We start from the raw sequence: 24,724 nt of genomic DNA on the forward strand, positions 1-24,724 counted from the left end.
TCAATAATAGCAGGAACTAGAACAAATCCAAATAGGTTTCAGATTATAAATCAGGACGAAAAAAACATTACGTTTTATGTTTGTTGGAAGAATAAAAACTCTCCCACTCCAACCATCTATTGATGTCTTGTTTGGATTATGGGTTTTTTTCTTCCAACTAATATCATAGCACCCTGTTGTTTTTTATGATATAGTTTTTCTGCAGAGCAGCAGGAGTTCATAAAGCTACAGACACACGGGGCATTTAGCCCTCGTGTTCACAATGGACAAGCAGGGAGGGGCTTCTTCCTCTTTTTCTACTGTTCACCAGCGCGTCGGCCACCTGAAGTTGGAAGAGTCTTTGTGTGAAAAGTCAAAGCGGTACAAATCTCGTCTTTCACGGCTCTAAAACTAAGTTACAGCCCGTCACACGCCCAACCTAACATTATCGGTCCAATAACAATACTGGAGCCATCCAGACGCAGGGAGCGTTGGAGCGTCGGGCCCGCCCTGCGTATTTTCTACAACACAAATTCAATCTTTTTCAAAACAGCATTTTTCCTCAGCTCCTCATTCACAATGACTTTAATACAGAAAAAAAACACACTTTCTTGATAAATGTCCTCAATCATCAGCAAAATACCACAAGATCGTGTTAGTTTAGCCATTACTTACTGAATTCTATGACTTCATGTTCTCATGATTACATTTCTACTATACAATTACCGGTATGAAGCCCATTGAGACGACTATTGTTGTCATATTGGACTATATAAACAAAATTGAATTGAAAAAAAAAGATTTTTATCGACATGGGTTTTTGAATCGAGTTTCCTGCAAAGGGGACTCGTGTTCAGAAAGCTTCCTCATGGCGGTGCAATCATTGCGGCAACACAGAAGCATGTAAACCCTCTGTGACATGAGGTCAGACCACCTACACCCCCCTGGTGTCCGGTGTCTTCTGCCCCGCCCCCCTAGATTTAAACAGAATGAAGCTCGCAGACAAACGTAGCAGCAAGGTGACCCGCGGTGAACTTCAGCCGAGGTTAACCTCAGCCAAGCAACTCGTGACAATTCAAGTGAAAGAAGGAGGAACTATCAGGAAGATTCAAACAGAAGGTTTAACACAAAACTTTGTGCAGAGATTGATTTACAACCCCGCAGACGCGTCTCATGACGTGAAGATCTCAGATCTGATGAAACGCATCCTAACTAAGCAGATAGTCGGGTATAAAGAAGAAAGTCTGCTGCAATAGAAGCCAAATCTGTCATATTTCTAGTTCTTCCAGACTAAGTGGATGACCTCGCAACTGTTACTTGGTTTCAAGAATTCCCGGCAGTGACGCAACTGTTCCAGACACGCATGCAGGTGCTGCTGGCGGCGAGGGGTGAGTCCGTGTTCACGTAAGCGGCTGTTTGAGAAAGAAAGTCACAGCTGAACATTCAGAGGTTAGAGGATGTGAGTCACGGAGCTCGAGTCAGAACAGACAAAAAAAAAAAAAAGAAAAAAAAAGAAAAACGGTTCAAATGTTCCCTCCCGTTTAGAGACGGAAATGTTCAGAAACCTGGAATCTTCCTGAAAAATGACAACCGATCATTTGGTGCTAGACACTTTTGGGAAGGACTTCAGGAATTCTACAGAAGAAGAATAAAGTTCCAACTACAATATTGTAGTCCAGATTTCCTCCAGTGTTACCAAAAAAAAAGAGTTCTCGGTGGTCTTTTAGCCAAAAATCCTAAAACCTTTTCTAAAACATAATTTCTTCACAGCAATAGTAGATACTTTATAATATAATATAATACTTAGAAATGCAATTTTAAGCCTAATTTTCTTTTTAGACGTCATCCATCGTTAAAAGCAACATTTTTTTCCAGAGTGGGTCTTTATGTTTTGATGAAAGCGTTTGAACTTCCTCCTGAAGGTGGAAGGGAATGCCGTTCACATACCAGCACAACAACTCATCGTTGTCAACATGATGCCTGCTGATGTGCCGGAGCACAAGAGTAAAAGTCAAAGGCTGACGTGTAGAAGTGTGTTCACGGCGAGATGACACCAAACCATCATCTCGACCAGCAGAGGAGGACACACACTGCAGATCACACATCTTCTGCTTTTACTGCAGCACCATGAACGCAGCAGCAGCAGCTTCACAGAGATCTCAACCAGGAAGAGACAGCAGTGGAGGTGAAACACACATAACTTGAACTATTTAATGAATTGAATAAATCCCTTAATGCATTTGACCAATCAGATGGAGCCCTTCAAGTTGTTGTCCAATCAGATGGAGCGCTTATGTTAGATGTTGCCCTTCTAATTAAACTAGGGTCATTTGGAGAATAATTTAAGGTATTTTGACTCTGATTTAATTTAAACTTTTGCAGTGAAATGGAAATGTTTTTGTTGTTTTTGCCATTTGTTCATTTATCGCAAGTTATATCGTCATCGCAATATTGATCACCAAGATCGCGAGTTTCCCTCATATCGTGCAGCCCTCGAAATAAGGACATTTGTTTAACAAAAAAACCCACAAAAAGCTAAACTTGAACTTGTGAATCCTCACTTATGAATGCAACTACAAGAAGAAAAGGGACTCAACAGAACCTTTGGAACCTAATCCAGGATTATTCCCACTGGTTCTGAATCCCAGATTATAAAAACAAAATTTCATTAAGTCACTGGTTTGTAACAAAAGATTATTCTAAGTGAAAGTTTGTTCAAATTCAACCCTAAATGAATTTTTAAATGACATCCTGGAGTAACTAGTTCTCAGTCTGGTCTTTCAGGAGCGTGCTGTTAACCTTTCACTCTGATGCAAATCAAGTTTTTGGGGTTTTTAACATGTTCTTGTGGCAATTTTCTCCTAATGGAGGACATGTATGAAGAAAATTTAACTTAAAATTGCATTTCTGAGTATTTTTTTATTCAAATCGTTGTGAATCAGGAGATGATTAAAAAAAAGCTGTTTGAAAAAGATTGTGATTGAAAATACACAATCACCTTGTTCCAATCCATTCTGATGGATCCATTAGTAGACCACCAGATCCACAAACGTCTTTGTTTTCCATGCTTTTGTTGAACCGGTAAGTATTGAGGATGTAAGGGGCTGTAAGCTAGAGGGAGTGCATGTAAACAGAGAGCTCTCAGCCCACAACTCAGAGATGAATTTCTGATGAACTGCTGCAGAAACTGCGTCCTATAAAAATTAAACAGATTTTTTTATTTTGGCTAAAAACGGCAAAAATCATGACCATTTCATGACTTCTTTTTTCATCCATTTTGCCCTAATACATCTAAATTTTTTGTTTTGTTCAAACTAAAACTTAATACTTGAATACTTTTTTATTGGACATTTTGTACTCTTAGTTTATTATTGAGAAAGTTGAGTAATTTTGTTTTGAAGTAATTCTGATTAAATTGTAAGACTCATCTCTGGTGAAAACTAGTAAATCACAGGAAGTAAGTATAGGTTTCAAGGTAACAAAGAAGTTTTGTTTTTTTTAGTGTTTGTGCAATAAATAAATAATTGGGCTATACACACATGACATATATAATAAATAGTCAATCTGGCCTAATGTCAATAAAGAAAAAGTATTTACATTAATACAGGTATTTTCTGTTCATCTGTGTACATTTAATTCAATTTCATTAAGTGAACCTTCTTTGCGCTTTGACTGAGGTCTGTTTTCCCAGGAGACAACAGAGAACGTGATTTCTGCTGTCCACGTGCGGACACGCACGCGCGCACACACCTGTGCGCTTCCTTTGATTAGTGGTGTGACACTTAACCGACACTGACACCTTTTTAATCGCCGTGTCTAGTAGAAAACACAATAAAACATTCGTAAATCGCTGCTGCTGTTGCTCTCTGCTCATCAAGACTGAAAAACTAGGATGAGGCTCTTCCGTTAAGTTTTCAAAATAAAAGCCGAATAGCTCAGGTTATAAAACCATTATGATATTGTTGCATAAAATACTGATTTAAATTTAATATAGCTTGTCAAAATTATTATTAAATCTATGGTATTTACATTTGGATGAAAGTCACATGGTAGATCAATAAATTTATCATGGCTACAATATTTAAGACGGATAGACAGATATAGGCTAGATATTACTGAGGTACTATGTTTTTTAAAGAATATCACAGTATTGTGCCACATTTCTTAAACCTCATGCTGCAAAATCTATCATTTAAGAAGCTTTGTCTTGTGATGCATGTCAATTACGATGAGAAAAAAACCGCTTTAATAATGAAACCATTAAATCTCATAATTTAAGAACAAAGTAGTCATAAAAATGCAATTATTCATTTAGCATTTTTTACAGATATGAATTCCATCATACACCCCAATTCAGTAAATACATTATCAGGATATGGAAGAATGTAATCTTTGTTTAATGTATTACTTACAAAACTGCACATCAGAAATCTTATATTGTTTAAAGCTTATTAAAATGTATCCATAATATGGTAGAGAAATTAAACTGGCTTCATTATTTTGAAGGTCACAGCTCACGCTTCCGGTTTGCTAAGCGTTAGCTACTGCTAGCTTGCCGTAGCTGCTTCACGCTGACCGCGGCTCCAACTATCCCGCTGCCCTGTTGTCGGAGGCGGCTACAGCTTCCTGCTAACCCCCGTCCTCTCAGAAGCAGGACCATGGTTGAGTGAAACTAACGTAAAAAAAAAAACGCGCGTGCGTTTCAGCGCTCACATGAAGAGCACAGTCGCGTTTCTCCTCGACCCGGGTGTGCAGATGCTCAGTCAGTCCCGCGCGCTCATCACCCAGCCAGCCCGAGCCAATGAATGATGCTCCGGCGGCGGCGTGCCACGACACCCCGCTGCTTTCAGGACCCCCCCACAAATCCCATTTGGTTGTGAGCAGGAACAAACGGAACCGGATCCTCTCTTACCGTTGACAGTTGCCGCTGGTTCCGTCCTCCCGCGGCGTGTTTGCCTCCTCCCGCTGGGATCCTGTGCGCCCGGCGCCTCCGACCGTCCGTCGGTCCGCGCGTGCGTCTGCAGACTACAGCGGCTGAACAGACGGAGGCTCGCATATGAGAAAGTGAGTGGGAAGGGCCCGGCTGTCACCCGGTGTGGGCCCTCCCCCCGGCACCCGACTGGAGAAAGCCACAGTTAAAAATGTGCAACAACAAAGTTGTTTTTAGATTATTTGACAGTCAAAAGAATTCTGTCATTTAGTTTTAGTCATTTTTCCTGTTTTAAAAAAAAAATCTATAAGAAGTTGCTTTGCTGTGGTCAATTTTTTTTAAATCTATTTTTACAAGAAATTGTTTTGTCATTTCTGTTTTTAATCTATTTTTTGTAAGAATTTATTTTGCTTTTGTCCTTTTTCAAAAATTTTAATGTATTTTCATTTTTTGCTTTAGTCATTTTTGACGTATTTTATAAGAATTTATTCTGCTTAAGTCATTTTTTCAAAATTTTAAATGTGTTTTTATAAGAATTTTATTTGCTTCAGTCATTTTTGATGTAATTGGTAAGAATTTGTTTTGCTTTAGTAATTTTTTTTCTGTTTTTTGATCCATTTCTGTAAGAATTTCATTTGCTTTAGTCATTATTGGCATATTTTATAAGAATTTGTTTTGCTTTGGTAATTTTTCCCCCTGTTTTTATATCTATTTTAGTAAGAATGTATTTATTTTTGCTTTTATAATTTTTTCACATTTTTTGATGTTATAAGAATTGTTTTGCTATATTTCTATATTTAGAAATAATCAGGAAATCTTAGATTTCATAATTCAATGTTTACAAACCATGTGTAAACATCCAGCAGGCGTGCAAAAAACATGACATTCCTCTTACTAACCTCGCAGCCTGAACTTCAGGAGAAGACTTTTTGCTTTTTACGGCCGTCTGGAAGCTCCAACAAAACCTGCAAAGCAAATATTTATCCTGCAGCTTAAATGGAGAAGCTCTGCACGCCTGAGCCTCGGCGTGACAAGCAGCCAGGTGCCCCCCTCCAATCCTGTCACACCAAATCCACCTAAACTCTGTCAGAATGCACAAAGAGGAGGCAAACCTCAATACGTCCCTCATGTGTCAACAAGATTTACTCCTGTAACAATGTTTTCCACCTGAGCTCAGGTAAATCCTTTTAACTTTCTTCTCAAACTGCTGACCATTTTTCTTCTAGAAAATGCCTTTTCTGCTGAAATAAAGCGCGCTCCTTGTTTACGCAGCATGAAAACACTGCATGCTCAGGAATTTCCAGAGTGGGCCTTCTTCCCAAATGAGTTATTTTCCCACAGCGACTGGAAAATTTGGCCAACTCATGAGGACGGAGCAGACCTCTGTGATACTGTTAAACCTGCATGAGGGTAAAAAAAAAGGAAAATACATGACAATTAATCATTACGAAATCAAACAAGTTTAAAAAAAAATAAATATTACGATGAAAAGGTGTCCAATGATTTTATTTGAACAACACCACCTCATCAGAGAAGGTTACCTGGTCAATACTGACCTCTAGTGGTCAAACACAAGAAATGCACTAAATGTGTAAATTTAGATTTTCTTCCTTTTTCATTGTAAAAATAACTAAAAAATATTTAAAAATTTACATGCAAATAAGAACTTTAGGAGACATAATAATCTTCTTGATAATTACACGCCTCAGAGAATGAAATAAACCTAATTCAGCAGAAATCTTCCTCCAGGAAGAAAATTAAAATAAATTGGTTTAAAATTGTTTCCTAAATTTTCACCGCTTCTTTGTTTTTATCAGTAAACAGAATTCCTATTTTAAAAAAAAAGGGATTAGTCATAAGAGTCTGCAACATTTTGAGGTAAATTTGAATTTCTTTAAACATTTTAAAAGAATGAAGGAGTGAATACATTTATTTATTCTCTATTCAAACATGGAACTTTTTTTAATTTAAATCTTTTTATTTTAGCCACTTTATAAAAATATTTTTAAGCAGAAAAGCAAATTAATGTTGCACATCCAGACAGAAATGTCATGTTGTGTCAAGATTTTCTTTTTATTTTGTTGCCTTTTTAGAATATAGTACAGGTAAACAAGGTTTTTTTTCTTGCAAAAGTTTATATTTTCATAGTGTTGCATTTCATAAAAATACTTGCTCCACTTACAGTCTGTGTGGCCATCAATAGTACACAGAGTCATATTTATATTGGTTTCACACACTGCCATAAAACTACACAGTGATACATGTGGTGCTGTGATCACAACGCGGTGTCCAGGCGCTCCTCGGGCTTTGGAAGAAACTCGCCGCGGCGTGGAAACGAGTGACTTGTGCAAAAATCCAGTCTGTCGTCCTGCTTCAGTCAAGGGGCGGAGCTTGATTTCTCCATCCTGAACTCTCGACGGATGGCACTTTAAGGTCAGGCTGCTTTCTCCTGGGGTAATCGCTGATTAGAAAGGCAAACGTAATGACTCCCTTTGCCCCTGTGAAGCTTTCTGCCACAGCAGAGGAGGCGGAGCCTAGAGAGCCGCTGCCTCCAGGGAAAAATTACCCCTTCATTTCACATCTGAAAAGAAGGTAGAGAAGCTGTGACAAGATTTGTGGAGCCGGTTTGATAATGGTTTTCTAAACGCCCCCCCCCCCCCGGGCAGCTGGTAAATCCGTTTAGTCGCCATCAATATGGACCGCGGCGCCGTCATGATTTGTTGACGGGGGGGGGGGGGGGGGGGGGGGGGTCTGTTTTTATCCTGAATTACCACAAAAACAAGGATTTATGCTTTTTAATCTGCTCAGCTGCTGCCTGTTGAACGTCCAGCCCGACTGTTTCCCAAACTTCAGGGGTTCAGTTCTGCCAGGTGTTAAAAAAACCACGACGACTGGAAGACGCTCAAAAAATGAAAGAAGAAACTAGTGGAAAAGGGGAAAAAGTCTTCCAATTTTTGCTTTTTTTGAAATTGTAATTGTTCATTAAATGCATTTATGAGTCATATCGGATCCTAAAAATTTGGATTCTTGTATTCTGTTACCCAAAAGGCAGATAATACCACATGTGCCAAATATAGAGAGAACACAATTTTGTGTTTTGTTAAACGTTCTTGCCTTTTTCCTAATATTTTGTGAACTTTTGCTGATATATTATCTATCCTTTTGTAGTTTGTGGCTCAGAATAGCGTGAAAAATGAAGAAAAATACTACATTTCTCTATTGTTTCATGACTGAAGGGTGCAGTGCAGGAAAGTCGAGTTTGTTTTTACTCCCCCCTCCCAAAAAAAAACAGGTTTGAAGCTTTGGCACCGATTTGGCAAAGGCGTGCATGCTGAACATCTCAGTGCGGACAGAAAAATTGGAGGCCGCTGACAGGGGGGGGACGTTTATACGGGTCGCACACGCCGATAAATATGGTGATTTGGTGATGATGATGGAGGAAATTTATTAAGAGGATTAAACAAATATTTGCATTTCTGAGAATTTCTTTATCCAAATTGTTGTGAATCTGAAAAAAGATGAAAAATACTTTTGGAAAAAGAGTGTATTTGTGACGTAGAAAATACAGTGGGCGGGGCACAAGCTTCCCCCTGCTCCGCGCCGTCAGCAGAAGGGGGGCGGGGTTGCTACATTCCAACAGTCCTGCCCACAACTTAAAGGCAACTCCTGCAGAAACTATGTCCTAGAAAACAACACAAGTTTGGGGATTTGGGCGACAAAGGACGTAATCATGATAGAACACTGGGAACACTTTGAACACAGATTAAAAGATGATCGGGTTTTCAAAGAAGCACAGATTCAGGTTTCTGATCCTCAGACGGACTGTGCTGACCCCACTTGGAGAGATTGTTCTGTGCCATGAAGCTCGCAGACGCTTCAAATATCAAATATCCTCATGTAACACAGATGTGGGTGAAATAGCAGCTCGTGGTGAAGCAGCTGAAACATTAAAACCTTTGACATAAAAGCCAGACTCTGACAGACTAAGGCACTCTGCGCCCCCATCCGCTCCTCCTCTCGGCGTCCAGCTGGACGCCGCCGTCAAAAAACAAAACAAAAAAAAACAAGAAAAATGGAAGCCATACAGTCTGCTGTTCCGCTCCATCTCACTTTCCATAAAGGTCTTTACGTTGTTCTATTTACAGAAGAAGCTCCATATATTCAATCTATGTCTGGAGATCTCTCATCACCTGATGGACTACAGTCTGTTAAGGCTCTGCTGATGACTGCATCTCTCCTCTGCCGTCATTCACTCCCTTTAAAAACACCCCACTTCATAAAATAGACTCCGCTCTGATCTGTACATATGAAACACATCCGGGAGCTGCTTCCTGTCCGCCCGCGGCGCCCGCGGCGCCCGCTGCGCCCGCTGCGCCCGCTGCGCCCCTATGACAGTGGAGGAGTTCCCAGTTCTTAAGGTGGTGGGTGTACATTTGTCTTAGAATAATTTAAGATACGCTTCTATAAATAAAAGTTTAAAGTCAAGCAGGTCCAGGTCGCCCCGCCCTCCTCTGTCGGGTCTTTCTGCAGGAGGATGGGGTTTGGGGGGGGGGTGAGTGGTGTTTGGGTCCAGATGGTTCTGTTCCGTTATCTGCTGAGCGTGGACGTGCCAGTGCGCAGCGTGCTGGGCAGCTTGTCGGACCCGGGGATCCTCCAGGGCCCGGGGGACACGGCGCTCTTCCTCCCCGCTGCGACGCCGCTCTTGTTGGGCGGGGCTCCGTCCAGCTCCCTGACGCCGGGTTTGCTCTGCTTCCGGCCGCTCCAGCGCTCCGCCTCGTCCCTGCCGGTGCCGTTGGGGTGCAGGAGCCCGGAGCTGCTGGGGGAGGGAGCGCAGTCTCTGCTGTCCGCGGCGCGTCTCTCCTTGGACCTTCCTCTGCTGCTCCTGCAGGGTCTGGGCTCCCCGCTCTGCGCCTCCCTGCCTCCTTCTCCATCAGTAGCGGGCTGCATCCTGGGACACTTTTGGATGGACCGGCCACCCTCGGTCTGGGCTTTGCTGCTCCCCCCTCTCCTGCCCTGACCAATGGGCTCTCGGTTTAGCAGCTCGACTTTCTGGGGGCTCCTGGCACGCTCCGTCCTGCTGTCTCGGGCCCCAGTGTCCCGACTCAGGTCCTGAGGTGGCAGATGAGGAGGGTCTGACACCAGATGAGATGAAGGCGATGGCATAGAGAGGCTGTCGATTATGGGGGCTACTTCCAGCAGGCTTGGGGAGGCTGAAGGGCGAGCGTCCCATGGGGCTGCGTTGTCTGCAACAGAAACATGCTCAGTGAGATGCAGAGGAGAATGCAGCATCATCGTCTTCATCACCACAGCAACCAATCCTGCCTGAGTAGCTGCTGAATGCGTCACTTTACCTCCAGTCTGACTCTCAAAGCTGACCTGTAACCATGGGGTTCACTGATTGGAGGATTTTCCCTACGGGGCGGGGCTCCAGCCAGAGGGATGACTGTTATACTTCAAAGCGATCGGTCATGGCGCCAGTCGCATCCACAATCGCGCCGTCCAGTTCATGCTAACGTTGTTTGGATTTGGAGAACTGCGATGAACTTCTGAGCGCCGTTTTTACTTCTCAAACAAGCATTTATTATTAACGCGGCGTCCTGCTCATTCACTTGCTGTAAACGTGCTGAGGAAGAGGAGGGCAGTGTGTTCGTCCACTAAGCAGAAACAAGCAATACGGAGGCGAAAACAGAGGAGAACTGCATTCTCTGTCTGTGCGTGAAGTTTGGTTTTTCCTTCAACTTCAGTTCCGTTTTCATCATTTTCAGCGTTAAAAAGACATTTTTTCTTCAGGTTTTTTCTTTCACAGCGGTAATCCGAACTATGAAAGTTGGTGTCATAGAATTCCAGCTGGGCACAAACCACGCATTTCTGTGATTTAAAACAGACACCATCCATATGTCATGACCAAATCCAAGCCTCTGATTGGTCAAAGCTCAACCTGGTTTAATTTTCTATGCGTTTTTCAATGGCTGCATGTTTTGTACATAGAGCTGGAAAAAAGGTCGTAGCAACGTGCGCGCCTACGCTTGAATGTAGGAATTTTGAAAAGTGAAGCCCTAAACGCACATTCACAGATGTTTTTCTAGACTTTTTATTGGAAGTGGCCGCTTGAACGGGCGTTACCGAGGGCGGTGTGAACGTAGCTTTACAGAGCTACATTCATTTAACAGACCTGAATGCATGGTAATTCGTTAATCATCACATCATCTACTAAATTCTTGTAGTACACAAACCAAACTGTATTTTTGGAAATGTTTTCTGTTCGAAAGTTAAAAGACGACAGATGGAAATGTCTTGTTTGAAACAAAACTCAAAGGTGAGCAGGGAGCGACGTTTTCCCCCCGCCTCCCTGGCTGACTTCAGACTCTGCCGTCATTTTTCTACAGGTTTATCATTTCCACCTCCTTCTCCGGCTGAAGCCCTCTTAAAGCTACACGCGAGCACCTGAAGGGAGCTGAAGGAGGCTGATTTACATCTCCCCACCATTTTCACCTCCTCCTGCAGCTTTTAGGGAGTCTATCATGGAGAAAAGCCCCGATTCCTGACTCGTTATTTATTTATTTTTTTGTGGGTGGTCACATCAAACACGTCAAAGCACACAAAGGGTTAAAGTGAAGAGAAAAACATTGGTATGGTAACAAACCGTGTCTTTAGAGTGGCCCATTAGGAAGAAATAGGGGGAGCCATGCTTGTCACTTTTCATGCACATGGAGAGACTGGAAGATACCATTCCTATAGAAGGGGAAGTAACAACCTAGAAGGATCAATTAGTGATAGATCACTGAAATGGACAGAAGATAAACTAGTGTTAGTCAAGATAGAAGACAGTCGATTAGTTTGTTCATCATAGCTCAGCTCAGGTTTAGAATAGTATGAAAGGTCAATGAAAACAGAATCAATACATGCCAGAATTAATGTACCAAGGCTTGACCAAATATTACAGAAGGTAAGAGACTACAGTCCAGAAACTGAGACAGATGAGAGCTGCAGTGGAGCCTGGCTGGGGGAGGCGCTCACCGTACTCTGGGACCTGCCCCGTGCCCCTTTTCAGGAGGAGACGGACACGCCTGCCTCCGGATTTGATGAGCTCGATGGCTCTGGCGTGGGTCATGTCCCGCGTGGTTTCCCCGTTGATCTCGATGATTTGGTCCCCGACCTGGAAGCCAACAGAAAGCCATGATTTGACAGAAACGGAAGTTCGGCCGCATGCACGAACTACGGTGGCCCTGAAGCGCAAATCACACACACACACACAAAAAAAACACACTAAAGATCACATCAACAATTAAATGGATAAGAAAAAAAACAACATTACATTTTAGAAATGAAGACAACATTTCAGAAACCGAAACAGGATTTATAAAACGAAACATTTCAGAAAAGAAAGAGGAATTTTCCAGAATTCCAAATGAAATTGTAAAACCCGAAACGCAATAAGAAACTGGAAAAGGTCGGAACGATGGGACATTGTTGACCGGATGATGACGTTTGTCCATCATTTCCACCGAAAGCTATTTGGCATGAAGCGACACTGGACGTAACATTTAAATTGAAGACGCATTTGAAAAATCAAAAGCGTCAAAACTCAAACGTCTTGGTGCAATTGCTCTAAAGAGACACAGAGAATGAAGAATTCATCAGATTTAGTGATTTGAAGTCAAAAAGAGTTTAGTTGACTTGCTCTTGTGCTATTATACTAGATTCCTCCTGTGTTTCATGAAGCGAAATAAGCATCAAACGGTAGTGAAGAGTTCAGGTATTCAGTCTATTATTATGATTTGTCTCTCAAAATCATAAATGTCCATTCTCGTTTCTGTATTTTATTAAATACCTTTCTCTCAAAAGTGCGACTTGCATATAATTTCTTCTTCTTTATTTGCTGCTGCGACTTATACTCTGGAGCAACTTACAGAACGGAAATCAAAATTGTCTTAAAAAAATATCAAAAAAAAAAGATGAAAAAATATCAAAACAAAGCAGAAAAACTGAGATATAACAGCAGGAAAATAGTGCTTCTATAACCTTATTAGGAGATAAGACATTTACTTTTCCATTTCCTTCATTTTAAGTCCTAAAAGAATTAAAAGAATTTTTTTTTAGAAAGTTTTAATTTATTTTGTTTTCCAAAAAAATCAACAAAATTATCTTAAACGTAAAAGATGTCAACATCCATGACTTGGTGGATTTTAGAGAATAATAAAATCTCTTAGCGGAGCAGAAGAAGAGTTGGTCCAAAATAAGAAGTAGATTCTGTTGTGCGTGGTTCTACGCTCCAGTCAGACTCTTTCTGCTCTTCAATATGAAGCAGCTGTTTCACTCCATTACGGCGCTACACAAATGTTAACCAGAAGTGTTTCATAAAAGGTTCCCAGAGGCTGTGGCTCCGAGGTTGACTCATGGAGAGGATTCATGGGGAGCAGGAGAAAACGCGACATCCAATTACAGGAACAAATGCAAAAGGTTCTCCAGTAATGGCTGGGGCAATTTAAAAGTGAGGAGCGGACTTGAGTCGAGAGGGGAAGTCATTAGGTGTCATTACACTGGTTTGAAGAGGTGAAAGGCAGAACAATTCGCTCATTAATCCTGACCTCCACACAGCGGAGGAAGCACAGCTCAGTGACCATCTTAAGTAAAAAGGGAAACAGCATCGGAACATGGAGCTCAGGGCCAAGGAGACATCGATGATGAGGGGGTTTGTCCCCTCAGTTTTATGTAGGGTCAGGACTCTAATGACGTATTCTGAGCTGAAATGTGTTCATTTATTCAATTAATTTCAGCTGCAGCAGGAAAACTCCTGAGTTCCAGTGTGACATGTCACAGTGACCACAGAGGAGGAAGACGCTCTGCAGCAGGATGTGTTTTTAGGTCTTATTTACCAAAGTAAAGAGCAGTTTGAGGCTTTCAAAATGGATCAAGACCAAAGTGTTTCTGAACCTTCGCCCTGAAAAGATTTCAGTGGATCTTTAGGAGAGAAACTTTAAAAGTGTGTTAGTCTGGGAATGAAATCCCCGTTTTCTCCTGTTAAAGTGTTAAAATACTACAAAAATTAAGTAAGATAAAAAAGACAAAAAAGTCTAAAGGATTTTGTCTAACTTCCAACAAGATGCTTTAAATTTATGAGAATCAGACTGAGATATTTGAAAGAATGAAGTAAAACTAACAAAAAGGAAGTTCAGCTTTTCAGAATAAAATTCCAGCATCATTGTCTTTTATTGTATTTATTCTGCAATCAATATATATCTTAAATAACTTTGATATATCTATGTATTTTTTGTCTCTTTGCATTTGTTTTTTTTTCTGAAAAAAAGGATAAACCAACCAGTAAACTAGCTAATTAGAATTAAATCCAGTTGTTTCATATTTTATATGCTGATATGTCATATGTTAGAATTAAACGCCTTACATCAACATCATATATTTTCAGAATTAACCTAAACTTTCAGGCACAGAATTAAAATAAAAGAGTAAAGTTAAAGTTTTGACATTTATAAAATGATAGTCAAAATCTTTTCAATATTTTGGTGGAAAAAGCAAATTAAAGTTGTAATTTGTGCACCTTTTGTTTCCACTTTTGTACTTTTATTTTCTTTTTTTTTTTTTAAAGGAAGCTTCAAATGTTTGGTATGAATCATCATTTCCTGTCTTTGTCCTCTGCCTCGTTTGTCCTCTGATTGACTCGTCTTCGGCGGCACGAGCGTTTTCTGCAGCAGCTTGTTGCGCTGCGTGGAGGCGACGCTCGGCTGGGATTCACCTCCTCCTCCAGCTGGGTCGTGCCTGAGCGCCCCATCCAGGAGTCAAACCTCCCCCTGGGGCATTTTGCAAACATTATCTTTATGAGGTTCATTACGGATGAGCCCAGCGGAGCACGCTGAACCATCCTGACATAAACGTTGTAGAACATGAAATAAACAAAATAATGCAGCTCTGGCTGGAGGGAAACTTAAAAAGGAAACAGAGAAGCTGCTGCATCCTTAGTTTTTTTCTTTGTTCTCAAAGCCTTGGAGCAAGAAAACAAGATTTAATTTTAACTTAGGGAAATATTGTTCTTCTATCTTAATAAACTAATATGTTTTCCTTAAGAAGAGCTAAATTTATAAAGACTTAAATCTTCCACTGAAAGAGTTCTTTACTTTAGAAATGTATGGCGGCCCTAAAGTTGAAATCACATCAACAGACGCAAAAACATATTAAAGATAACGACAAATAAAAAGGGAAAACAATTAATCAAAAAAAACATTACACCAACAAAATACAATCCCAAAGAAACAAAATCAAAAGGAAACATTTCCAAAAAAACAAGAATAATTTCAAGAAATCTAAACGATATTCAAACAAAATGAAAATGTAGGAATTATGAGACATGATGATGATGTTTGTTCATTTGTTCAGTTATTTGGCAAAATCTTCTGACAGAAGATATTTCTTTAAAGTCCCACTTTGACTATCTTGTGATCTATTGTAAAAGCATTTCCAGTGGTCTTTCAATTTTGATTATTCTCTTTTGAGGCTAAATAAAATCGGGGTCATAGTTTCTGCAGAGCAGCAGAAATGAGAAAGTTGCGTCTTAGTTGTGGGCGGGGCTACTAGTGTGGAGCAACCCCACCCCCCTTTCCCCTCCCTGTTCCTGAGAGCTTCCTGTTTACACTCCCTCCCGCTAGCTTACAGTCCCTCATACCCCCAGCCTAACATTACCAGTGCAACAAAAATGGCGAGCGATATTGGAGCCAGACTCCTGCTCAGACGGGGAAAACAAAGATGGATCTATTTGTCTGCAAGTGGATGCATCAGAATGGAGCAGGGCGGGGAGTTTGCCCAACGTATTTTCTACAAACAATCTTTTTCAATCGAGATTATGAATCAATTTGAATAAAGAAATACTCAGACATGCATTCTTAAGCCTAATGTACTTTATATATGTCCTCCATCATTAGAAAAAGTTTACAAGAACATGTTAAAAACACCAAAACATCATTTTCATCCAACTGAGTCTTTATCTGACCACAGCAATGGCTGCCTTATCTCTTCTTCGAAACTTAAACGTCCTTGTTATTTTTTTTATAATGTTTTAGATTTAGTTTCAATTTTTTTTTAATTAGAAAATGTTTTTTTTTTTACTTTTCGTTTTCCGAATTTCTTTTGTTTTAACTTCTAAAATGTAAAAATTATTTTTAAAAGGTTTTAATTGTTGTGATTTTTAATACGTTTTCGCATTGAGTGATTTGTTGATGTGGAGCTTGAAGCTTTGAAGCTTCACAAAAACCCTTTCACTTGTGAGAGATGAGAAATGTTGAAGCTTATCTCATAATTACAGTGAGCGGATGGCGTGTCGTGTCATCTACACTGATGGAGGCGCCTCTGCTCTCACAGAGGAGATCAAACCCACCCTCATCCTGCCATTGCGAATGGCTGGACCGTCCTCTGCCAGCCTCAGGACAAACAGGTCCATTTTGTACTCCCGGCCTCCACGGATGCTGAAACCGAAACCTTTGACGCTTTTTTCCAGCTCCACCGTGAAGAAGTCAAAGTCCTGCGAAAGCTGAACAGAGCGCAAAAGAGAAAAAATGCGGCATGAAACAAAGTTGGAACAACGGAAATGAAAGATGAGGGAGGAGCCTTGTTTGAACTTTTTCAATTAATTTGGAAAGAGAACAGCAAATAATCAAATATGGTCTAAACAGAGATAAAATAAATAAGAAAAAAACACAAATTTAAGTACAGGTAGTCTAAATTTGCTGATAAATTGCAAATCAAGTATTTTATATATTGTCTGTATATATTTGTCAGAATAACTATTCTTGCTAGTCTACTTTTATTAAACATGTTCTTCACAATCCTATTTCTTTTCATAATATTTTTCTGAAGTTCAGGTTATTCAAGTTATAAACTGACCAATCAGATTCCTCAATAAAAGAAAATAAAAGATGTGGTGCCGGCTGGCCCCACCTCCAGCTTTCGAAACGTTTGACAGATTTAGCTCCTTTTCAAGTGGACGGGGTGTGGCCTTCCAACAAGCTTACTCCTGATTGGTGAGAGTCATTGCCATAGAAACCATGACTCAAACTGCCTTGGACCAATCACTGCTTACTGACGTCGCCTGGTTCCAACATGGCGGCGTCCAGATCCCAAAAAACTGGTGACAGAATTGACTGGGTGACATCACACTCACTCAGTCCAGATCACATAAACCGTTCATGGTTTTAGGAGTTATGACTCATCCATGTAAGGCTGTGTTCACTTTTCCCTCAGCAACGCGTGTTCAAGCGACCACTGTTGAAGACTCTAGCTTTCACGTGTGACTACGCAAGTTTCTATGACCTTTTTGGGCTCCGAGTACAAAATGCTCAGTCACTGAACTTGTGTTGAAATTTAAATCAGGTCAAACTTTTGACCAATCAGGGATTCCGATTGGGTAGTGACGTAAGGTCAGCTTCCCTTTAATTCACGGAAGTACCAACCGGTTGAAAATTGATCATGGAGGAGAAAGGAACAATTTCGATTTTCCAGAAGTCTTCCAGAAATCCGAATTGAGCGGTGACAGAAAAGTCTGGAGCAAGATTCACCAGATTTGCACGGCTTTGACATTTCCCACTAAGACTCTTTCAACTGTGGATGGCGGACATGCTCTAGAAAAACAATAAGAAGCCCCTCCCTGCTGGTCCAGTGTGAACACCATGGGCTATAGCGCGTTGTTGTTGGTGTGTCTGTAGCTCAAGAGGGAACAAAACTGCAGTTCAGCTATAACAGAAACCTGTTAAAGTTGAGCTTTGAAAGTCTGTTTCAGAAAAGAAAACAAGACTATTTCAAATTGTTGCAGAGACTTAACTGAACCGGCAAACACAGAATCTGCGCATTAACATATTTTGGGGGTCAAATGCTAATTTTTCCAACCACTTCCAGACTGATTTCTTTCCCTCTTTTTTCCCTTCGTTGTTTTCCCTTCATTTAAAGAAACAGGGGGAAAAAAGGGAGGAAAAAAAGATAGATCCGTTCAGAAGTCTGACTCCTTTCAACAGCCTCACCTGAACTGGAGGCATTCTGTAGTCAGGAAGGGTAAACTGCCGTGGGTCTGCAGCTAACTGCCTGTAGTCCAGAAGCGGCGGGTGCCTGTAGTCCAGCGTGGGGGGCTGGCGATAATCTGCCACCGGAGGGTGCCGGTAATCCACCGGCGGCTGGCGATAATCTGTGAACGGCGGCTGTCGGATGTCTGGTTTGACGTCTTGCCTGGCCTTCACCTCAGATCTGTAACTACCAGACAGACCAGACTGAAGGAGAACTTCACACAGACGGTCATTTTTGTGCTTTGTTCTTTAAACTGACAACCTGCTCAAACATTTAGCAGTCACCAAAAGGACTGGTTTCCCTGGCAACCAGTAAATGAGACAATGGAACAGATTTTTTTAAGGAAATGCCACAAATTGATTTAAACATATAGTTTCTTTTAAGTAGCAGTAAAAATGAACAGAGAGAACGTTGATGTTGTGGATTTTATGACCTTGTGCTGCTCTGTAAAATATTCAACAGATCTTTGTAAAGAAGCAATACTTTTGAATAACTGATGAGTCCATTGGAGGTAAGTGACACTGCTTGACAAACTGGGCAAAAAAGACAAATGCAGAGGACACAGACAACTGGAATTCTGGGGAAAAAAGCAGCAGGAAATAAAAAAAGACACTAAGAATAACCTGGGCATAAATTCCCGACAGGATCGGTTTTTCCTCTGAAAGTTTTTTAAAGTTAAAAAGGAAAATCTTGAAACTAACTGTCCTACCTGCCATCATGGGTGTAGGTTTGTGGTGGGGGGGCGGGCAGTTGGGTCACCGGACTGTGATGGGGCACTGGGTTGGTCTGGCTGACCGGGAGGCTTGGTTCTGTCCCCGTCTGGCTGGGCTGGGGGGCGGTGGAGTTGATCTGGGTTTTAGGGCTGTGCGGCTGAGCCATGGGGCTCTGTTTCTCTGAGGTGGGGGCTGATGGAGGGTTGCTTATCTCTGTGATAAGAAAAAAAACCCTTATATTTGAGCTTCTTTGACCACTAGGGGACAGTAACGTGACCATATTGTGTAGATCTACTACAAATGGATAATTAGAAGGTTAGATTGGTTAAAGTCTCAAAATACCTGATTATTGAAGGTTTTCAGGGTAGTTAGTTAATAGTTAACATATTACAACAGTGAGCTACGATCAAGGAGCTTCCTGGGGGTGGAAAGAGGTTGATGACTTAAGAATAACTCCAGTTGACGACCCTGCAAACCCTCCAAGATTACTTATAAGTGGACTTCTTAATTGCCTGTTAAAGTTCATTAGATTGATTAAACAGAACAGAGCCGTTGCCAGGCAACACCGCTTCTGTCTGACCTTTTCCACCTCCAGTGGTCAGGTTTAGGTAGCCGATGCTTGGCTTGAACGTTTGTGCTGATGTTTTTTTGAGATGGCTTACCTGCATCACGGTCTCCTCAAATATAATGGGATTAAAGGAATGGAGGAGAGCCCATACGTATGATCAAATATGAACGTTTGCTCTTCAGCATTTACTTTTCTTCGTGTTAGCAGATCTGTAGAGCGTCAATGATGCAGTAGCAGTTTCCAACCTTTCTTAGAGACCGGTTTAATGTCAGACAATATTTTCATGGACCATCCTGCACAGAGCTAAAGAGGGCGTTTAAGTTTTTTTTAACTTACAGTTTCTCTTAACTTCTGAGGGTAAAGTTGATCCTAATCTTCTGTCAAATATCAGCAGCTGTTTTGAACTTTATTTGTCCACTATATTTAGTGTAATTTAGATTTTCATTTACTCATAACTGTCAAAGTAGAAGCTAAAGAAATCCAACGCCAACTTTGTCTGGTTTTTAAGGTGCAACAGATACAGTAAATACAAAAAAACGTCACTAAAACTGGTATTTTCTATATATAATAATAAATGTGAATCCACCATCTCAGTAACTTTATTAGCAGAATCATCATAACATTTGACAGATGGATAATGAATGTCATGCACTATTATTACAATATTATGTTAAATAAATCAAAATTTGGCGTAAAGACTTCAGGTTTTTGTCTGTTTAATGCAGTTTTCTTTTATTCTGAATTCAAAGCTCTTCTTCTGTTTCTTCAATTAAAAGAAACTTTCAAAAGACGTTTGTTTTTACCTAACTTTGCTAGCTTAGCGGTTTCCAAAAAAAAGAAGCGGATGGATTTTCGACATACATGTATGTAAAGAATGAGTTGGTTGTGGGGGAGAGAACACAGCAGTTTTTCAAAATCAGATTCTAAGTGGAAAAAATAGAGGTTGTGTTTTTTTTGTCTCAGTAACCCGGTACATCTGAAGCATCTGTAAACATGTTGCACACATTTATTCGTGGGAAGTTTGGTCTCATGTTGGAATGCTTGCTTTTTATGATTTCACGATTCCAACCTGGTGAAATAATTTTAATATGAAATAAACTATCTAAAGAAACCATGCAGATAATCTGTAGGGCTTGAGAAGAACAGAAAACATTAAACCTGTGTAAAATGTGTTTTTGTTATGGCTATAATTTGACCATAATTGTCATAATTGTTGCTAGGGAAAAGACAGACTCTCTGAGTGGACCTGTGGGATTGAAGGCAGGCTCACCTTCCTGCGGGATGATCCTCAGGGATACGCTCAGGCCTGCGTCTTTGATCAGCTTCACGATGTCGGCGTGCGGCATGCTGACGATGGACTGGCCGTTCACCGCCAGAATCCTGTCCCCCACCTTCAGCTTCCCGCAGCGGTCGGCCGGGCTGCCCTCGATGATGCGGCCGATTTTATGCGGCACAGCTGGAGGACGAAGCGAACGATTACTCCGGCGCGCACACGCTCACTCCCCGTCTGAATGTGTCTATTCTTTCTGGTTCTGTTATTCACCCCTCAGCTTACATAAGGTACCCAGCAGTGATGTTCTGGCGTGTGGGCGATGCACGGATGTTCAGAGATGTGTGTGACTGACGTGTCGTGGGAGGGCATGTATAATTGACATGCTAGACTTAGAGGAGCTTCACTTCTAATTCCGCCAAGACTTCAGCTGTCTTGCCTGCTTGAGTTTGGCACCTACCATCACATCACACAGACTCTTGTTTGTGTTTCATGAGGTATCATCACTTCAAACGCCTGTTCTCCATATTAGAGGGCAACTGATTGTGCATGAGAACGCACTCGACTCTGAAAGCACCACTGAAACAATCACCCGACTCACTGTTGCTCGCAGCCGTTTCTGGCCGGTTCAGCGAGCTGATGATGACGAAGCCGAAGCCTTCGCTTTCCTTCCGGCTGATTGCAACGTCGCTCGGCTGTGTTTTGGTGGTTGGCGTCCCATCTGAAGTGGGGGCAGTGTTGCCGGCGGCTGTGTTGGGAGCCTGGGCTGCGTTGATGCTGTTTACATATGTGAGGTCACTGCGAGGAGAACTGTGCTGCGTGGAGACGGATCCCGGGCTGCGGCCGTTCACCGGACAGGGCTCCCCTGTAGGGGGAGGCAGAGAGCAGGTGGCGGTGCAAATCGAGGCCTTTTTTGGGTCCATTAAAAGATTGAAAATATTTACAGGACATATTTCAAGAAAAAAAAAAGATCTTAAAAAAGATACAAAATATCAGACAATAATTTTAAGATAACATAATCCATAAATTAGACAATTCTTGCATTTATCCAGACATCTACCATTACATCCATCAATCTGCTCATTAGTTGATCCACCAAATGCTCTTTTTGACCAATCTTTTGTTCATGACTAGTAGCTATTCTTCTACATGTCGTGCTCTCACAAACATTCGTGTACTTTTACTGTGCAGTTTTTCAATTATTAGTACATAAACAAAAAGTACTGTCTAAAATACTGTCTAAGTTGTCAACTTTGAAGTTGAATTTAAAGTGACGTGGTGCACATATATGTAGATTTTTAGTAATTGACATGCTTTTTAATTGCTAAATATTTCATTTAAAACCCAGAAATGAACTTTAAGGGATCAAAGTATAAATCTGTTTCTCTTGTACGGGGTCAGGGATGGTATGAATTTGCAAAAGCGAATATTTTTCAAGAAAAGATCATTTTTCTAAATATTTTCCTGCAAAATCAGAACTTTTGCTGCTCAATTGCCCCAGGAAAAAAGCAAGAAAGAAGGGAACAGTAGTGTTCGTGAAAGTATTCAGGCATTATTCTGATGGGCGACCTTAGAGAAAGTTGAGACTGCATCATGGGGGTGCGAATTTGCAGCCTAATCAGTCAATGTGTTCCACACCCACATGCTGAATTTTCCCCAACCAACCAGCGCACAAATTGTTCCCACAAGCGGGAAAAAGTAGTCCAAAATGTGTAAAATCTGGGGCAGTAGGTGCAGGCTGAATATGAGCTCAGAGCCAAGTCTGACACTTTGTAAAGTGCCTGTGGGAGTCAGACAATTAGGATGGAAGTGTACGCTGCAGAAGAGCCCAGGCATGAGTCAGACGCAAGGCTTTGGTGTGGAGAAATTGATGGAGAGGGCGGAAAGGATGGGAAAAATTGGATTGTTGAGAAGGTCCATAAGAACTCAAGACTCAAAGCGGCAGAGGTAAAGAAAGAGCGGTGAGGTCTGATGTTCTCTCACCTGACGCCGGATCCCTCCTCCTGATGACCAGATTCACCTGGCCGTTCCGCGCCGCCGCGTGCATCAAATCGATGACGTATCTGTGTGGCTTCCCCATCACCGGGATCCCATCCACGAATAGCAGCTCATCGCCGGGCCGCAGCCGCCCGTCCACGTCCGCCGGACTCTTCTCGATGATGGCGCCGATCAGGATCTGTTAGAGCAGAGACCGTTTAGAGCTGCCATGACCCTTCAGGAGCTGGAATCCCCGAGGGTGTTAAAGCCGCTGTTATTGTGGAATTAATGAAGACGCCACAGAAGCCAGCACTCTCTCAAGGTCAGAGGTCAGGGGTTAGGAGTAGTTGAGCGTGTGGATGGAAGAGCTTTAAATCCGTCGTCCTCAAGATCTACCATCTGCTTGTTTTCCAGACATCCATGCTCCTCCTGCTGCAGATTATCTGGATCAGGTGTGTTCAGTTAATATAACTTTGAAGCAGCTGATCCAGCTAACCGGCAGTAAAATCCGAGTGGTGGATCTAGCGGACCAGGGTTAAAGACCGCTGGTGTAGAGGGTTAGAGAGGAGAAAATGACAGGGTTCCACGCCCATCACCATACGAGCCTTCTCACAGGTCTCCGGACTCACAGGCTGCCCGGCCTCATCACCGCCCAGCACCCTGAATCCAAACCCGGACTTCTGTCTGCGCAGGTGGACCTCCATGTCCTGGAACTCCGACCCTGCTGGAGAACCAAACCATTCAAATGTGTTGCTCTCAGCGAAAACAGAGGAAAAGATCCGGAATTTACCTGAAGAATCCACAGGATAAACTGTCCTCGGCTGGTTAGGCTCTTAACAGCAAAAGACAGGAAAAAAAACAATGAAAGATGCAAACAAATACACAATTTCCTCACAAATGCGAACATAAGCGAAGGAGCAGCAGACTCAGATGCGTCTGCAGAAACCAGAAAGAGTCAGAGAGGTTCTACCTCAGCATTAATGTCATTGCAGAATACCAGCATCATCCATACAAGTCAGGAAGTGCTCGCTGTGGTTAATGTGGCCGTTCATTATTTACAGGCTGAGGTGGGACAGCGAGTCACAATCAGGGGCTTCACGCCACGCCACAATCTGCAGAACAGGGAGATGAGCCCGACCATAGACAAGTGGCTGAGAATGAAAAATGGAATCCAATTGGATTCGTTTTAATCATAGTGAGCGCTCTGCTGGGCCTCGGCAGGATTGATGAGAGAGGAAGATCACGACGGCAGACAGGCAGGCTGACGGTTCTTATCCCGGCAGAGAAGACTCGGCGACACTTTCAATACATTTTAGAGCAACGTTACAGCGAGTACCATTCATTCTGCGCCAATAATTCAATAAATGATATGAAAAAACTAATCTAAAGTCCACCTAATGCTATGTCTGAGATCTTGATCAGGATTTAACTCATGTTTTAGACTCCAAGTGTAGAAAAAGTGCCTTTTCTAAGACGTTTGCCATTTCCGTCTTGCTCTTGTTAGCTTGTGCACTGCAGCAAATCAATACAGCATCATTTCAGGAAAAAGAAAACGTGCACCGGTTGACCCAAAAGTCTTTCTCTGACGTGAATGGCAGAGTCACAGGAGTCCGATTTAACAAGTGCACGCAGACTCTGCCCGCAGTGACCACCGAGGGAAGATGGCCTCCGGTTGTGGCGTGGTCCAAAAGGTCATGAGTAACTTCAGCGGCAGCAGTGAAAGTAGCAACTGGAGCGTTCCTAAACTCTGTCAGAGATGAGTCTGACCAGATCCTGACCTTTGCTGAGAGGAGGGTGATGGGTGTGCTGAGAGAGTTTCTGGTGGCTCAGTGAGAACGACCCCTGCTCTGTGCAGATTTCACCACACCATCAACATAACCAGAAATAAACGACACATCAATCTATTTATCAGGTCATTTATGACCCCTGAGAAGAGGCCTTTAGGTCATCCTGCTTGACTTCTTCCACATAGATACAGCCTATAAAAACACCCAAAAATTCTCAAAACGATTCCATTTAGACAAACATACAAAGAGTTTAACAGGATGACTGATATTAAACCAGACGTAAATTTGGAAAAACTTAAAGGCCCACTCCAATCATCTGCTGATCCATTTCCAAAGCGTTCCCAATGGTATTTTTATTAGCATTGTTGTTTACCGGCAGATTCAAAAACCCTGTGTCGTTTTCTAGAACAGTTTTCTGCAAAACGGCAAGAGTTCATTAGA

General features: G+C 41.8%; 2 protein-coding genes across 18 annotated transcripts in view; both read right to left on the reverse strand.

Annotated features, from left to right (window-relative positions):
* Positions 1 to 5,068, reverse strand: part of si:dkey-97m3.1 (fatty acyl-CoA reductase 1) — a 56,559-nt gene extending 51,491 nt beyond the window's left edge. The window contains exon 1 of one of the 3 annotated variants that reach the window (XM_023952248.2): positions 4,892 to 5,068. In XM_023952248.2, coding sequence (XP_023808016.1) covers positions 4,892 to 5,035 — 144 coding nt within the window. In that variant the 5' untranslated portion in view covers positions 5,036 to 5,068. Of the gene's footprint in view, positions 1 to 4,692; positions 4,714 to 4,891 lie in introns of those variants that run through there. The other 2 variants (XM_078941924.1, XM_078941925.1) reach the window with 2 other exon arrangements.
* Positions 5,069 to 6,958: 1,890 nt separating this feature from the next.
* The window catches only part of magi2a (membrane associated guanylate kinase, WW and PDZ domain containing 2a), a 246,757-nt gene continuing 228,991 nt past the window's right edge, over positions 6,959 to 24,724 (reverse strand). For 5 of the 15 annotated variants that reach the window (XM_078941914.1, XM_023952650.2, XM_078941918.1 and 2 more), the window contains 10 exons: positions 23,287 to 23,328; positions 23,102 to 23,220; positions 22,503 to 22,695; positions 21,121 to 21,384; positions 20,520 to 20,705; positions 18,678 to 18,894; positions 17,929 to 18,154; positions 16,293 to 16,445; positions 11,927 to 12,065; positions 6,959 to 10,152 (listed from right to left, as the gene is read on the reverse strand). In XM_078941914.1, the coding sequence (XP_078798040.1) occupies positions 9,497 to 10,152; positions 11,927 to 12,065; positions 16,293 to 16,445; positions 17,929 to 18,154; positions 18,678 to 18,894; positions 20,520 to 20,705; positions 21,121 to 21,384; positions 22,503 to 22,695; positions 23,102 to 23,220; positions 23,287 to 23,328 (2,195 nt within the window). In that variant the 3' untranslated portion in view covers positions 6,959 to 9,496. Of the gene's footprint in view, positions 10,153 to 11,552; positions 11,664 to 11,926; positions 12,066 to 16,292; positions 16,446 to 17,928; positions 18,155 to 18,677; positions 18,895 to 20,519; positions 20,706 to 21,120; positions 21,385 to 22,502; positions 22,696 to 23,101; positions 23,221 to 23,286; positions 23,329 to 24,724 lie in introns of all 15 variants that reach the window. The other 10 variants (XM_078941916.1, XM_023952652.2, XM_078941915.1 and 7 more) reach the window with 8 other exon arrangements.

The sequence above is a fragment of the Oryzias latipes genome, chromosome 23, assembly GCF_053564925.1.
Source record: "Oryzias latipes strain Hd-rR chromosome 23, Olatipes_Hd-rR_3.1".
NCBI classification, from domain to species: Eukaryota; Metazoa; Chordata; class Actinopteri; order Beloniformes; family Adrianichthyidae; genus Oryzias; species Oryzias latipes.